Here is a 16,070-nt window from a genome sequence, read left to right as displayed (position 1 = left end):
TCCAGATCTTTTTCTGAAATAGAAAATCCTTTCTTGTGGTGGTTGTTGTTTGATTATGCAAGTATTGCATCCTTAGTGTAGGAAAGAAAATAAAGTACGGAAAATTTTAAAGGCATCCATATCCACAAAGCTAACTTCCTCACTCAGCTCACATGGCACTCCCTCAAAGTGGTTTTTCCCTAACCCTATGTAAACAGCACCCGGCCCCCGCTGCCATGCCTCTGCCCTGCCTTATTTTTCTTCCTAACTTTTATCACTACCTGACATATTTGTATATTTGCCCCCCACTACTCGACTATAATTTTCATGATATCAGACTGTTTTCACTGCCCTACTTCCAGAACTTAAATACTGTGCCTGGCACAATATTTGTTGAAAAACTGATGGTTAAAATAACTGAAAGTTAAAAATATCCCTAATAAGGCCATTCAGAAATAAGCACTATTAATATTTCAGTCTTAAGTTCTACATCTATGATTATTTCTAAGGTAAATCTGGAATAATTCTATTTAATGAATTTTTGTTGGCTCAAGTCTATCAGAGGACTTCCCTGGTGGTGCAGTGGTTAAGAATCCGCCTGCCAATGCAGGGGACACGGGTTCGAGCCCTGGCCCGGGAAGATCCCACATGCTGTGAAGCAACTAAGCCGTTGCCCCACAACTACTGAGCCTGCGCTCTAGAGCCCGCAAGCCACAACTACTGACCCCGCGGGCCACAACTACTGAAGCCCGCGCACCTACAGCCCATGCTCCGCAACGAGAAGCCACCTCAGTGAGAAGCCTCGGCACCGCAATGAAGAGCAGCCTTTGCTCGACACAGCTAGAGGAAGCCCGCGCACAGCAACGAAGATCCAACGCAGCCAAAAATAAATAAATAAAAAAAAATTCATCTCAGATAACAGTAATGCCTTGTGGAGACAAAATATTAAAAAAAAAAAAGTCTATCAAAATCCATCTGTTGTGCAAGGTGCATAGTATTCCAAAACATGGAAGTTCCATATTCCATTTAAAGTCCCCTACTCTTGGATATTTAGATTGTTTCAATTTTTCCATTTGTAGATGTTTACTACGTACACCTTCCTGCATTTGCTTGAACTACTTGCTGGAAGGGATGAGCCCAGGCTGTTCTAAGAAGACCGCTGAAGTGGATGCTACTGGGCTCCCTCTCCTCCCCTTACTGGCCCCAGTGGAAAACTACACAAGGAAGAAGGAACTTGAAAGTCCCTTTTTCCAGTGTGCCCTTACATTGTTCTTCACCCTGTACTGACAAAGATTAACAACAAGTTGGCTTGCAAAGGAGAAACGTCCGTGGGATCTGGCTCCATTACCACAAAGCAGGACAAAAGGGTGTATTGGGGGTTTGAGGGACAATAAATTAATAACTAGCACACCTACCATATATTCTATTGGGCATTGCTGATGGATGATAATTTGTTTATAGTTATATTGAAATTGACCACCTTATTGTACTTTCCTTCTGATAGTTTTAGTTTATTTTTCTATGATGTAAAAAGGGAAAATTGTCTTTCCAGAAAATTTATATTCATTTCCAAAATTTATACTCATTATTTTCTTAGTCTTATAGCATTGTCTAGAACTCCCTAAATATCTTGGGACTTCCCTGGTGGCATAGTGGATAGGACTCCGTGCTCCCAATGCAGGGGCCCCAGGATCGATCCCTGGTCAGGGAACTAGATCCCACATGCATGCTGCAACTGGGAGTTCACATGCCACAACTAAGGAGCCAGTGAGCCACAACTGAGAAGCCCTGCAGCCGCAACTAAGGAAACCATGTGCTGCAACTAAGGAGCCAGTGAGCCACAACTAAGACCCGGTGCAACCAAGTAAATAAATAAACAAACAAATAAAAACCCTGGACCTGAGCCCCAGCTTCCAGCTCTCTGGTTCAATGACTTTGGACAAGTTATTGGACTTCTTGGCCTGTTTCCTCCTCTATAAAACTGAGATGAAACCCACTGCTCAGACTTGTAGAGCGTTGAGGAAACGTATATATGGTGCTTGGTCCCACGCCTGACAGGGCAGCTGCCACTGGCAGCTATTATTACCATTCTCAGTCTGCTGTCCCGTTCAAGACATTTCATCCCTTATTGGCTGGGAGCTAACCGGGGCTGCGACTGCCCTGCTAGCCCTGTGATCTGCAGAGACAGGTGGGGTCCCAACAGCCTCCCTGATGCAGACGTCCTCAAGGTCATTTGGTGTCAGACTGAATGTAATTGTGAGAGCTGAGCTGCAAACCTAGGACAATAAGCAAGCTGAGCCCACCCCTCCCCAGCGGGGGAAAAAAAAACGTAGAGAATGGGAAGCTTCAGAGCTAAAAAACCAGAAGGCCAGGAGTAAAACAGCCAGGCAGGGGCGGTTAGGGCAAATTATAAAGGACATGTGCAAAGAGACCAAGGAGGTGAGAAATCGGAGAGGAAGCTGGCAGCAGCCTCAGAAAGGACCAGGAGGGGCAGGGTCCCTGGTAAGTGAGAAATCCTCACTGGATTACAGCTGGGTCCTCAGGGACGCAGGTGAAAACGTCCAGTCACAAAATGCAGGCCCCAGTGCCTGAGACAGGAGACAGGGAAGGCAGGAGACACTGAGCATGAATTCCCATGCTGGCTTGGCCCTCCTCCCGGCTCCCAAAGAGAAGAGCCCAGGGAGGGTCCAGAGCTCAGTGGGCAATGCCTGGGACAAGTGACCACAGCAGCAGACCACCCCACCGGGTCCACAATTTCAGAAGTGGCCAGCTGACTTCAGGTTTGGAAACCTCTGTGCTCAGAAGCCTTTGCTATAGGCTCTGGAATGGGTCCAAGCCAGGTGAAGGCTGGGGAGGAAGGTGCCCAAGCCCCCAGAGGGATGACATAGGGATGGCTGAGTGAGGAGACACTGGGTTGACTCCGGAGCCCCCACTTCCCCCCGCCAAGTCCAGGGTCAGCCTCCAGGGCCCCACGAGACAGAGCTATAGGCTGTCGCTCGAATTCCAAGGCCTTTAATTTGCAGTGAGCATGCCTCCTCCTCACCCGAGCTCCTCCCATGTTGCCGCGCCCCATCCCCATGCCAGCACCTCCCCAACTCCCTTCCTGGGCCTCCCAGGTCACACCCCCGCAGCAGCTGCCCCTGCTCCAATCCCCCTCCTTCCCTGTCTCCAGGCCAGCCCCTGTCTCTCAGCCTCCTAGGTGGGGGCCGGAGGGGGTGCCGCCAGAGCCCCGGCTGCCCCCAGCATCAGCATGGCCAGGGCCTTGGGCCCCGCCGTGTGGATCTTCTCGTGCCGGTGCAGGTTGGAGCGCCGGCTGAAGCTCTTGCCGCACAGGGGGCAGGAGTAGGGCCGGACACCACGGTGGGTGCGCTGGTGGGCAGTGAGGTGCGAGCTGTGGCTGAAGCTCTTGCCGCAGTCGAGACAGTGGTAGGGCTTCTCGCCGGTGTGTGTGCGGTTGTGGGCGATGAGGTTGGAGCGCTGGCTGAAGCACTTGCCGCACTCGGGGCACGGGTAGGGTTTGACCCCGGTGTGGGTGCGCTGGTGGGTGACCAGGGCTGAGCTCTGCGTGAAGCACTTGCCGCAGATGGGGCATTTGTGCGGCTTGGCGCCCGTGTGGGTGCCCTGGTGGGTGACCAAGTCCGAGCGGCGGGTGAAGCGCTTGGCGCAGCAGTCGCACACGTAGGGCTTCTCACCCGTGTGGATGCGCTGGTGCTGGATCAGCGTCGAGTGGTGGCTAAAGCTTTTCCAGCAGGACGGGCAGGTGTAGGGCTTCTCGCCGGTGTGGATGATCTGGTGCTGGATGAGGTGTGAGCTGCGGCCGAAGCGCTTGCCGCAGTCCGTGCACGCGTAGGGCTTCTCACCCGTGTGCGTGCGCCGGTGCGTCACCAAGTGCGAGTGCCAGCTGAAGGCCTTGCCGCACTGCTCGCACTTGTAGGTCTTCTTGCCGGCGTCGCCGTCAGAGGCCAGGCCCTCCTCGCTGCTCTCAGGGGCGGTCGTCCCCCCCTCTCTGGGTTGCTCTGGGAAGCGGCCCTCCTGGGCTTTCGGGATGCCGATGTCAGGCGGGGCTGGTTCCGACTGTGCCTCCACCACGGGACCCGGCTGCACATCGTCCTTGGCTGGCCCTGAGCTCTGGCTGCCGGCTGCTCGCTGCCCACACCGTGGGGCGTCCCCTTGGGCTCTCCCCACCCTGCTTTTGAAGGACTTCATATCCCCAAGGGCTCCCAGGGATGGGGCTAGCTCCTCCTTGCCCACCTCCATGGCTCCTGGATAAAGAGGGATTCCAGCAAGGCAGAGGCTTTCATGAGGGCCCCGGGGGAATTGTGGAGCTAGAAATTAGGGCAAGGACCTGCTGGGAACCCTGGAAGCAAGAGCCACCCTCCACACAGGAGGGAGGGCTGGCGGCCCTGCCCCAGGAGGGGCTGTGTGTCTGCACCCCACAGAAAACCGCCCGCACTGACATGGGGCACCTGGGAGTGACAGCCACGACCCTACTGCCCCGCCCACCTGTCACCTCTGCACGCACCTCTCTTCTCCTCCTCCTCATCTCCCATCTGCTGGCAGGATCCCGAGGCCTCGCCCTTGCCCTGCACTTGAGAGGCCCAGAAAGGCCTGCTGAAGGGAAACCCTGCTTGGGAAGAGATGCTGTGCTCAGTCAGGGCCTTTCGGGCTGCACAGCAAGGAGAAACCACCCCCCACCTCCCCGGAGAGATGATGGAGCAAAAGAAGAGGGGATGCAGCTCTGCAAACACGGGGCAAAACCAAGTGAGCTCAACAGTCACTGGGGGCAGATGGCCATGCCCTCTCAGGATGCACACTCCGGGGCAACCTCCAGGCACACTATTCTCAGGGCTGGGCCAGGTCAGCTGCTGGCCACCTCTATGTCACACTGTCCCCAGCAGTGAGTCCAGCAATGTCAGAAACCAGATGCAGTCTTTCTATCCTGCACCTGCACCTTCCCAGGATCACAGGCAAAAAGGGCTCCTGGGGAAGGGGCAGTGGGCAAAGAGAGGCCAAGTGGGAGGGCCTGCGATAAGAGGGCCAGGGACACTGACCACCCAGAAGTCAAGGACCAAAGGCCCATTTGCCAAGTACCCCAGGGTGAGGGCCTGGGAATTCTGGTCAAGTCAGGAAGAGAGCAGAAGGGCCCTGGCCTCCATGCCCTGATCCAAGCCCCATGGGGGGGAAGGAATGTTTGGACCAACTGGGTGGTTTAGGGCATTTGTGAGGCCTGCCATGGGGCTGTGGAGTGGATGCTGGTTCCCTCTGATCTCCCAAGACTTGCCTGGACCTGCTGGCCTGGGCCCCGGAGAGTGCTAACAATGGGTGGTGAGCAAACCAGAGATAATTAAAGGTGTGAGCACAGCAGCTGCTGTGATCCCGGGGTCCACCAGGGACAACAGGGGTCTTGGCCCGCCATCAAAGTCAGAGGGTGGAATTACCAAGACCCTGGCTCCACCTGGACTAGCAGGTGTGCAACAGATGTGCACTGACAGACAAACAGACTGAATGACCGAATGAATGACAATGAATAAATGAATGCTGATTTTTCCATAAGCCCTCATAAAAGTCTGCCATGAAAACTAGAGCCTGAAACTGAGGAATCAAAGCCCTGGGACTTTACTGCTTACCATGAGAAAAACCAAGGGAGCCAAGGCCCCTCTGAGAAGAGGACACGGCCCTGGGGTGGATGTGACAGCTCAGAGTCAAAGGCCTGGAGGGATTAGCTGGCACTGTTCCCCATCCCCTGGGCTAGCAGCCCAGCCCAGAGCCAGGCTTTCTGGTCAGATACCTCTGAAGCTGGGCTTGGAAGTGGGGGAACTACTGGAATAAGCTAGGGAAGAACTGGAGAGAAGCACAGTCTCTAGGTCGGCACTGTCCAGCACAGCAGCCGCTAGCCACATGTGGTTATTTCAATTCAAATCTGAGCTGATTAAAATGAGATAAAACAAAAAACTCAGTTGCCCTAGCTGCATTTCTAGGGGTCAATAGCCACATATGGCTCATGGCTACCATATCAGCACCGACCAGAACACATCCATCACTAGGAAGCTTCTATAGTACAGTGAGGTCTGGATGAGCCACAAGAGGGGGTTCAAGCCCTGGAAAGGGAGGAGGAGGTGATGGCAGATAGGCCCCACCGCTGACTTCCCAGGGCCTCAGGAAGCAGCACTCCAGCACGAGTGAGCCCTTACCCAAGGACAGCCCGTTCCTCTTCTGCAGGATATCCCTGTAGAAGCTCTGCTGTGTGTGGTCCAGCCGCCCCCACTCCTCCCGGGAGAGGTACACAGCCACATCCTCAAAGGTCACTGGCATCTGAAACAACATGAGATGCCCACTCTCCAGGACACGCCAGGACGTGGTGGAGGGGCATGGTGGTGCCAGGACAAGGGCAAGACCCCGACTCCCATCCTGCTGACTCAAGTGGGGCTGGCCCTCGGGTGTGATGAAGCAGGACAGTTGCCCAAGGAAGGCTTTTGTGGGCAAGAACAAAGCGCTTGTGTACAGCAGAAGACAAGAGACAAAAACAAGGATCCTTCTTTTCGGCACCACTGCCAAAGCTCAGGATCTCCAGTCCCCACCCTCAGGTCCAGCGCTCAGATCCAGAGGATGATTCAGAGACGCTGTCCCTCCACATCCTTCGGCTCCAGCTGTGGATGGGGACACTCACCTGGGACCAGGCAGTGAGGAGCGCCGCGGCCATCCGCCGGTCTCTGGTCCTCCCCTCGTGAGAAAGCACAGAGATCTGGGGGGAGGGGAGGGCTGAGAGAGGAGAGAGGTCCTCAGCGCGGCCACCTCATCCCGCTTGGCCCTCCCACTTCCCGCAGTGAGCTCATGCCAGGCCCACCAGGGAAACCCACAGTGCCTCCAACTCCACCCCCGACCTGATCCAAGAAGAGGGTCAGTGGGCTCTGAGGGTGAGCGGGGGCAGCCTCCAAGGGGCAGGTGGGGCAGACATCAGGGTCTCCCCACCCGGGCTGAGCGTCCACCTGGGAAAGTGCCTCTCTCCACATCCCCCTCCTCACCTCCGCCAGGCACGAAATGTGATTTCTCCTTAGAGCCCTGGCTTAGGGGCACCCAGCCCCGTACTCCTTGAGCTCTGGCCTCCTGTGATGCCCCCTCAGGGTGCGGCTCTTCCGGCTCCATCTTGATGTGGGGTGACTCCTGAGCGGCTCCCAACGGCACTGTCCCCTCCGACTCGGAAAGCATTTCTTGACAAGAATGCCCATGACCTGGAGTCTAGAAATAACAGCCCCATCAGCACTGGGACGGAGAATGGGAAACACAGCAGAACTCCACACTCGGGGACCTGCAGAGGCAGACACCGAGGCTGGCAGAACGCACACCCAGATGCAAGGCTGGCCCTGCTTCCGTCTCCGTCCCTGAGACCTGCATATCCGTGGTTCACCCTGTGAGGCAGGACAGTGAGGGAAGGAGGGGAGGCTCATCGAGGCCCTGCTGGGTGCCCACAGGGCAGATGCCTCTTCCCAATTTGAGCCTCCCACCTCCCACAGGAGTGTGGATTGTTATTCTTTTAATATATGAGGAAACCGAATGTAGTTGGCTGGGTTGAATAGTGTACCCTCAAAATTCATGTCTACTCAGAACCTCAGAATGTGACCTTATTTGGAAAAAAGGTCTTTGCAGATGTAGTTATGGATCTTGAGATGAAATAATCCTGGATTCAGGTTGGGCCCTGAATCCAATGACTGGTGTCCATAGAAGAGGAGAGGACACAGGGGCTTCCCTGGCAGTCCAGTGGTTAGGACTCCCGCTTTCACTGCCGAGGGCCCAGGTTCTATCCCTGGTCAGGGAACTAGGATCCCACAAGCCATGCGGCAGCCAAAAAAAAAGAGGAGAGGACACAGAAACAGAGGAGAAGCCATGTGAAGATGGAAGCAGAGGCTGGAGTGATGCTGTCACAAACCAAGGGACACCTGGAGCCACCAAAAGCTGAGAGGCAGGAAGGATCCTCCCCTAGAGCCTTGGGAGGGGGCCCTGCTGACCCCTTGATTTTGGGGTTCTGGCCTCCAAAGTGTGAGAGAATAAAAGCCGGTTGTTTTAAGCCACCCAGTTTGTGGTCCTTTGTTACAGCAGACACAGAAAACTCACACCCCCAGGCTCTGAGAACAGACAATGGCCCAAGGTCACAGAGCTTGGAGTGACTCGGCCAGGACTTGAACTCAGTGTATCGGACTCACAAGTCACCCCCAGGGCCATAACTTCTTGAAAGTGACAGGAAGACATGTGGCCTTGGGCCATTTCAGTCCTAACTCAATTGGTCAGAGCTGTTGGCAGTTTCTGATTTGGAAAAAATAAGTCCAAGCATACCTCTAACTGTGCTGAGGCCTTGTACCCACCTAAGTCTGATGGAAGGGAAACTCCTCTCAGGCTCACCCCCTTTAGCACTGTCCCCCACAATGGGACTGCCAGGATCCTCCCTCCCCTCTTCATAGCAGCCTCTGCCCCAGCCCTCTGGGAGGTGAGGAGCAAGCTTTTGAGTCAGGCTACCGGGGCTGGAATCCAGAACCACCGCTTACCAGCCTTTCAGTCCTGAGCAGAGCAGAGCACTGGGAAAGTCACTTCCCTTGCACTGGGAAAGTCACTTCCCTTGCACTGGGAGGCCCTGGTGAGGCCTCATCATCACCACCCATAGCACTGGGCACCGGCCAGCCTTCTGCTGGGAACTCAAGCCTATCCCTCCACCTCCCCACCCACCTCAGTATATAAGACTCTCAGGCCAGGAGTCAAAGTTCCTGGGAGCCACACAGGCCAGGCGGCCTCCGAGACTCAGCTGCTCTGCCTCCACACAGATAACACGTGAGAAAGAGCTCTCCTCTCCACAAAGTTCTGGATAAACAAAGAGCAGTGCTGGTAATTATTATTATTACTCTACTGTGTGAGCTGACAGAATCCAACATCAGCACAGAATGTTGTGGACATATGAGGCCCACTGGGAGTTACAAAGGCATTATGGAAGGGAAACTGAACTGCAGTAAAAATTCTTTGTGCTTCTATGGTATGAAAACAGAACTGACACTTGATTTGTACTTGAACTTACAGCTACTGGAAACCGTAGCTGAGGATTTCCAGGTTTCTCTGACCTAGGTTCTAGTTGCTGTGGGTGGTGTTGTTTTATATGTTACAATAATGAGCACCTACGGGCTGATGAGCTGCTTACAGAGGCCTCTCATGCCTATTATCTTCTCTGAGCCTCCCAACCACCTGGCAAGACAGGTGGGAATGGCAGGCACATGATCCGCATTTTATAGATGACACACCTGGTTCCCAGAGGCCAAGGGACCTGCCCAAGGTCGCACATCCCGCTGCAGCTGACTCATGTTCCCCCAGTCCCAAGCTTGGTGACCATGGTCTCCCCGCAAGTCGTAACTACGCACACACAGGCAACAGGTACAGGAAGGGCTATGTGCTCAGACCCAGAGAGAGAGGAGGTGCGGGCCCAGGCAGAGGGGAGTAGAGGGTAGACTGAGGCTTGCCCATATGCTCTGAGCACTGTTCAGAGAGCAAACCCCACCCACGGGACCCCTGTGCAGCCCCCTTACTATCTCGTGTAGCCTTTGGTCTGCTGACTACCGAATTCACGAGGCAAAGCAAAGCAGTCCCATAGAAGTCGATTCCCATCATACCACCTTCTCTTCAACATCCCCCCACCGCATCTACCAGCCCTGCTCCCACGGTGAGTCTAACTCATCCATTGGTCCAAATGCCCTGCCTTGAAAATCCCCTTCCACTCCAGTTCCTTCCAGTGCATGCCTCCCTCACCCAGCACCCCATCCATACCTCTTGGGCTCCCTCCTTGTCCTGGGTAGCACGGATGCCTCCACCATCCGCAGACATTTTCTGTCTCAGAGCTACAAAGCTCAGCCGAGTTGTTTCTTGGTCTTGTTGGCCAAGTCCCCTCCAGCTTCTGGCCAGGAGCCTAGAGGAGCAGAAGGAAATCAGCCAGTGTCTCCTGGACATCCCTGAAGCCCCCCAAATTCCCACGCCGGACCAGATCCATCCCTGGCCCCAATCAGAAATAAAACCTCCGAGACGCCCTCCAACGGTCTCACCCTCTATGTTGTTTTTTGGTCCCTCTCTTTGACAGAATGCTATTTTGTATTATCCCGTTTATCGTTGAAGCAAGACTCTCACAGCAACTGGGTTAAGGAAAACCGGGGTGACTTGAAATCTGAATCTCCTGTCATCAGGAACCGAAAGGTCTGCAGAGATCCTGCGAAACAGGTGCTGAGTGGGGCCCCGCCCACCACAGCCAGCTCCGCGGAGGAATACAGGCCCCGCCGTCTCCCGGGTCCAGGACACACACACACACCCTGCGCTCGACCTGACTCGGTCCCGCCTGGGATCCAGAAATTGAGCTGCCCGCTCTCAGCAGCCCTCCCTGCGGCTGCAACCACCCGCCCGGGCCGGGTGTCCATCCTGCTCACGGTCCCGCACAGATGATGTCCTTCCTCTTTCCGAACCCGGGTCCAGGCCTCCTCTCCCTGCCAGCCCGTAGCCTTCCACCTTTGACCCCGTCCCCTCCTGCCAGCTGGCCACCCGCGCGGGTCTCGGGATCCAGGCGCCCTCCCAGCCCCCCTCTCACCGAGGTGGAGGCGGAGGGGTCACCTCGGGCGGCGGAGCCCCCTCCCCCGGGGAAGGGAGTCTCCGCAGCCTACACCGGGCGCGGGGAGCCGGGTGGAGACTGGGATTAGGGACAACAGGAAGTCCCTCCCAGATCCCGTTCCCCACACAGCTGCAGCCCTACAGCGTTCCCAGCTTGGAGGGTTCCGGGTCTGGGGTCCCGAGGCCGGCTGCACCTGCTCTCGGCCGGGAGGTGACTCCCAGATCCGCGTTGCCGGCTCACGATCGCTTTACCTAGCACATGCTCGTGACACCAGCCAAGCAGGAGCGCCAAAGTGGGAAAATATATTTTGTGTAAGGATTTTGATATTTGACGTTTCAAATTGCAGCTGTCGTTACAGGACGAAGGACACTTTGCCGAGTGGAGGGACATGGTGGTCCTTTTCAGTACACAGAGCTTCTGAAAGTCTTATGGGTGTCTCCGTGGAGACGTCCCTGGATTTCATTTAAGGCTCCCAGACCAGTCAGCAGCTCCTCTGGGTTCCCGCCAAGACTGGCATGGAGTTCTCTCTCCCTAAGAGCAAACTTAGGAAACGAAGAGACCTGGGAACTCCTCAGTACCCACCCCTACACCTATGTCTCACACTTTGGAAAGATGTGGCATCAATCTGATTTTTCCAGACGCTGCCCTCCCCCCGCCCCCGACCAGCTCCCTCTCAAGGCTAGGGATAGAGGTGACAAAGGGGTCTGACCCAGCCATGCATGGGGTCCCAAACCCTCAGACATCCCTGGTGGCTTCATAGTACACCTCTCAGCTTCTGTCTTCCCTTCAGACTCTGAGAGCTAAGGCTCCCAAAACGGGAGAACAGAGACTGCGCTTCACTCCCTGGGGCAAGGCACTCATTTCTCCTTAACAGGGCACAGGAGATGAGTGTCAGGAAAGGGGTGAGGGCCAGCCCTGTAGTCAGATTCCAGGAAGATTCCTGCTGGAAACGTTCCCAGGCCCCCTGCCTTCGGCCTATCAGAGCCCTCTGAGATACATCCACTTCACCCAGGAAGACAGGCACCACTGGCCCTTGTACCACCCCATCGGTGTGCTGTGTGCACTCACAAGGGTTCAATTTTTTTAAAACTTAGTTCCCAATGCTTAAAAAATTAGGAGGGTTCCAGGACTTCCCTGGTGGCGCAGTGGTTAAGAATTCGCCTGCCAATGCAGGGGACATGGGTTCAGAGCCCTGGCCCGGGCAGATCCCACATGCCGCGGAGCAGCTAAGCCCGTGCGCCACAACTACTGAGCCTGCGCTTTAGAGCCCATGAGCCACAACGACTGAGCCAGCGTACCACAACTACTGAAGCCCGCCCACCTACAGTCTGTGCTCCACAACAAAGAGAAGCCACTGCAGTGAGAAGTCAGAGCACCACAATGAAGGGTAGCCCCCACTCACCACAACTAGGGAAAGTCTGCACGCAGCAACGAAGCCCCAACGCAGCCATAAATAAATAAATTTATAAAAAAATAAAAGTGAGGGGAATTCCCATAAAATTGATTTTCTTGAGAAACCAGAACAACCAGAGCAAACTTGGACCCATATTCCTCCCATTCCGGGCCTGATCTCAGGGTGCTACCTTTGGTTCTCCACTTGGCCCTTGCAGCATTTTGAGTTTGCAACTCTGCTTTTGGAGTTCAACTTGTTTTAGGAGTCCTAGAATTCTTATTGATTCTACTATCACTTTGATGAAAGAAAAATTACCCCCAGGGTTTGGCTCTGGTCAGTATCTCCAGGTGTTTTAATCCTCAAAGTAAAGAGAGATGAACAAAATTGTATCAAAAGTCAATACTGTTTTTAAAACAGAATTATAAAATGAGAAAAAGCCACAGGGGGCCCTGGAAAAGATGAAATGCGCAGTCTGGGAGCCAGACTGTGTTAAGCCAGTGTCCAGAGTAAAGGAACTCAACCTGAGGTGGACCATCTCACACATGGCAGTCCCAGGAGTGCACCAAGTCCAGAAAGAACGGGTGTGTCCTGATTCCTGGGCAAACGTTTCTCTACCAGACAAAAGGGGCTACAGTTCAGGGATACTGAGGAAGCCCAGAGGTTTGAATCCCACCATGGGATCACCTAAGTTAGACCAAAAGAAGTCTCAACATTTATTTAACTGTTCAGAAAAAAAAATTATATATATATATATATATATTTTTTTTTTTTTTCGGTATGTGGGCCTCTCACTGTTGTGGCCTCTCCTGTTGCAGAGCACAGGCTCCGGATGCGCAGGCCCAGCGGCCATGGCTCACGGGCCCAGCCGCTCCGCAGCATGTGGGATCTTCCCAGACCAGGTCACGAACCCATGTCCCCTGCGTTGGCAGGCAGACTCTCAATCACTGTGCCACCAGGGAAGCCCCAGAAAATATTTACTGAGCATCTGCTATGTGATAGATATTAGCTCCTTCTTGGAAATGAGAGGAAACCCTTCTAGGGCTGGCTCTAGGCCTGAGCAGGTCTAGGAGGAAGGATTATTGATATTTGCTTTGTGGGAATTGCAGTCTCCAAAAGACTTCAGACCAGGGCAGGGTGAGTCAATAAGTAGAGATCAAAAACTTAAATGCCTTCAGCAACCACGCAGTACCATAAACCACCAGTGCCTTGGGTGTAAGACCGGAGTGGGAGAGACTTCAGGGGCCTCAAGAAACCATATTTTGTTTAAAGGGGGCGGTTGGGGGCTCAGTATTGCCCAAGCATGAGGTTTTTTCAAGAGAAGCCAAAAAGAATTCAATTTCTATGTGAAATATCCTGACTTTTGAATGTTGATGACTAAAAACAAAAACAAAACAAAATTAAGAACTCCATACAATTCCAGCAGAAAACATCTGTTGTCCCACTCACAGGCCACCAGGTTAGAGAGTACTTACCTCAGGAGCCTGTTTACAAGGCACTTATCAGAGCTTCAGGCACGGGAAACACTCAACAAATGCCAACTCCACTATCCTGCGGCTTCAGTGAGCTTGAGTAAGAGAGAATACGCCACCTTTAGTAAATCGTGATCTACCCTCAGACTGGCCTGCGAGCTGATTCAGGTCTTAAAGAGGACCTTACAAAAAAGCAGCCAGAATAATAAAAACTAGAAAAAAGAATCATCTGATGTAAGAAAAATAAAAACAAACGTGTGTTAATGAACACCGTTAAGCCAGGCTGGAGACAGGGAAATGCAGAGATTTAGCCTTAGGAAGGAGAGACGATAGGAGCAAATAAAGGAATGTAAGAGAAGCCAAGAAAAATAGGAATAATCGAGTAAACAGCAGAGAAAATGTTAGCCATTGAAAAAGAAGAAAAGGAAGCCAGTACAAGTGTTAGGTAGGTGGAACCCCGGAAATAAAACAAATTTTGAAGAAAAATAACAGAACTCCCAGGGCCGCTGGAGACCAGGTAGTGAGAGTTCAGGTGCCGGGCGGCCCGCTCACCGCCGGTGGCGTGGAGGCAACCCTGAGGCCCCGTCCCCTGATGCGAGACGGACGCAGGGGGAGGCGTTCGGAGCCACAGGAGGCCCAGGAGCCCCGCGCGCACAAGTCTTCGTTCCCCAGCTCTGCAGCCCGCAGGGCAACTATGCGGGGAGCGCGTCTCCCAAGCAACAACTGCCCCATCCCGCCCCCACGGGAGACGCGGTGATTGGCTGTCGCCTCCCTGGCCCCGCCCCCCACAGCACCGCCCTGCTGCCCTTACCTGCGCGCTGCTGTCCGCGCCCGCGAGGGGCAGTCCCGCCGAGGGCGAAGGGTCATCCTGGTGCTGCCGGACCCTGGCCGGTGTGCCCGCGTTTTCCGTCCGGCTGCCCCGTTCCAACTTCCGGTTTCCCCGGGTCTCTCGTGGAGCCCGCCTGTGGGCCAGGGGCACGGGGGCAACGGGGGCGGTGAGGACCGCGGGGCGGACACCCGGGAGCCCTCGAGTTTCCGGTGGGAAAACTGAGGCTGGCTGAGCGAGGGCCCTCAGCTTGAGAGCGCCGGCGCCGGGGTACCCGGGAGCACGAATTCCGGCCCAGCGCCCCATCCAGCCTCCCAGGTCAAGGGTTTCCGCCCCTCACACGTTTTGAGTTTTGTTTTGTTTTGTTTCAAAAATGGGAGTATATGCTGCTGACGTGCCCCCTCTGTGTGCGTGACACATATTTAGTATAAAAAACATATAGAGAAAACAAAACATGTAGCATGTCAAAGACATACACAGCCATACATTATGAAGTGGTGAAAGCAGATTTTATTCGGTAACTACGGACAGCAGGGCAAAGAGCTGCGCTCCATCCGATGTGCTGCAGAGGTGACTGGGTGTTTCAAAGGGAGAATGGGGGCTGCGGGGGGCGGGAGGTAGTGAAAAGTCACAATGAGCCAGTCAGTGAAGCTGCAATTAGGCCACGTGTGTCTGCTATCTGGCAGGTGTGGGAGGCAGGAGGAGTCTATCCTCCCACAGAGAAGGGACAAAGAGGCCCTGTCCCTCCTGATGAGTACATTTCAAGGGAATGGCTCTCAGGTCAGTGAAAGATTGTAAGAGTTATAATCTTCTTCTGGGTTATAAGAGACACATATTCACAATTATAAGCCCTTTTTAGTAAGTGCTCTAAGAAAGGGAGGCTAGGGGCCCATCATCAGGCATTAGCTAGAATGAACAGTAAATTTTCCTGGCAGCTTTGAGGTTTCTCAGGCAGGCATTTTAATGGGGGGCTGGGGTCATCATGGCCTTATGCTGCTAGAAGCTATGCTAGAGTTTGGTCAAGTCTTAGGGCAGGTTTGGACGGATGGTTATGTGTCAAGAGTTCTACTGTTCTCAAGCGGTGCCTTGCTGTTTTTCAACTGCGGCATATTCTGTTGTATGGCTACATCACAATGTCTAACCAGGAGCCTACTCATCACCCAATTCTTGATGCCCTTGCCTTGCAGCAACTGGAACTACCCAGCAGCTCTTATTGTGGAGGCTTTGCTCCTTTCCAGTGGGTGAACAAGACTATCATCTGATCTTGCAACAGGGCAGGCAGAGAGGCTGCCAACCCCAAACCTGGCTCCTGGATCTCAGCTGTGATGCTGGCCCAGAAGCCTGCCCATCACAGTCAGCAGAAATGGCTTTCTCCTGCCCTGGGCAAGCGCCAGGAGGAAAGGAGGTTCCTCCCTAGGCAGCAATTCCAAGTGCTTCTTACCATGATTGTCAAGGCTGGCAGCTTCAGCCTCAGCCACGCAAGCTGTGAACACCAAGGCCAGAAAAGCCTCCAAACTTAGTAGGGTTGACTGGATATATTCCCCCAAACACCCACATACCACCTTCCAGAACATTTTCTCTACCTGGGAGCTAAAGACAGCTTACAGTACAGGCAGGGAGGGGATTCTCTGTTGAGACCAAGCTCAAGAGTCACTCCACTTGGCTCTTTGGAGGTAGATATTAGAGTAAATTAAGTTACTTTCCCTATAGAGATTGCTGCATTTTTAGGAAACCAGGACACTATCATCATCCTAAAATACCCTTCACTGTTGCTGCAGT

General features: G+C 53.9%; 1 protein-coding gene across 6 annotated transcripts; it reads right to left on the bottom strand.

The window, feature by feature from the left end:
- Positions 1–2,988: 2,988 nt before the first annotated feature.
- ZNF205 (zinc finger protein 205) lies at positions 2,989–14,123 on the bottom strand. 6 transcript variants are annotated; one of them, XM_079945810.1, is made up of 8 exons: positions 14,018–14,073; positions 13,469–13,560; positions 9,778–9,916; positions 7,002–7,215; positions 6,647–6,738; positions 6,171–6,291; positions 4,502–4,603; positions 2,989–4,241 (listed from the first exon to the last, which is right to left on the bottom strand). In XM_079945810.1, exons 3-8 carry the CDS (start codon positions 9,832–9,834, stop codon positions 3,175–3,177), a joined length of 1,653 nt encoding a protein of 550 aa, XP_079801936.1. In that variant the 5' UTR covers positions 9,835–9,916; positions 13,469–13,560; positions 14,018–14,073; the 3' UTR covers positions 2,989–3,174. The 6 variants fall into 6 exon arrangements, with proteins under 6 accessions (XP_079801936.1, XP_079801933.1, XP_079801935.1 ...); XM_079945807.1 differs by lacking the exons at positions 13,469–13,560; positions 14,018–14,073 and adding exons at positions 10,050–10,210; positions 10,310–10,326; XM_079945809.1 differs by having other exon boundaries at positions 13,469–14,123.
- Between the last annotated feature and the right edge of the window lie 1,947 nt (positions 14,124–16,070).

This window comes from Stenella coeruleoalba, assembly GCF_951394435.1.
Source record: "Stenella coeruleoalba genome assembly, chromosome: 15".
NCBI classification, from domain to species: domain Eukaryota; kingdom Metazoa; phylum Chordata; class Mammalia; order Artiodactyla; family Delphinidae; genus Stenella; species Stenella coeruleoalba.
Note: the sequence above shows the minus strand (reverse complement) of the source record. Positions and strands in the feature narration are given on the sequence as shown.

Coding starts and splice junctions, on each gene's coding strand:
- ZNF205 (XM_079945805.1), bottom strand. CDS start 10,415: ATGGACACCCGGCCCGGGCGGGTGGTTGCAGCCGCAGGGAGGGCTGCT. Junction 9,917..10,131: donor TTTTCCTTAACCCAGTTGCT/GTGAGAGTCTTG, acceptor CTGCTCCTCTAG/GCTCCTGGCCAGAAGCTGGA. Junction 4,242..4,501: donor TGAGGAGGAGGAGAAGAGAG/GTGCGTGCAGAG, acceptor CTCTTTATCCAG/GAGCCATGGAGGTGGGCAAG.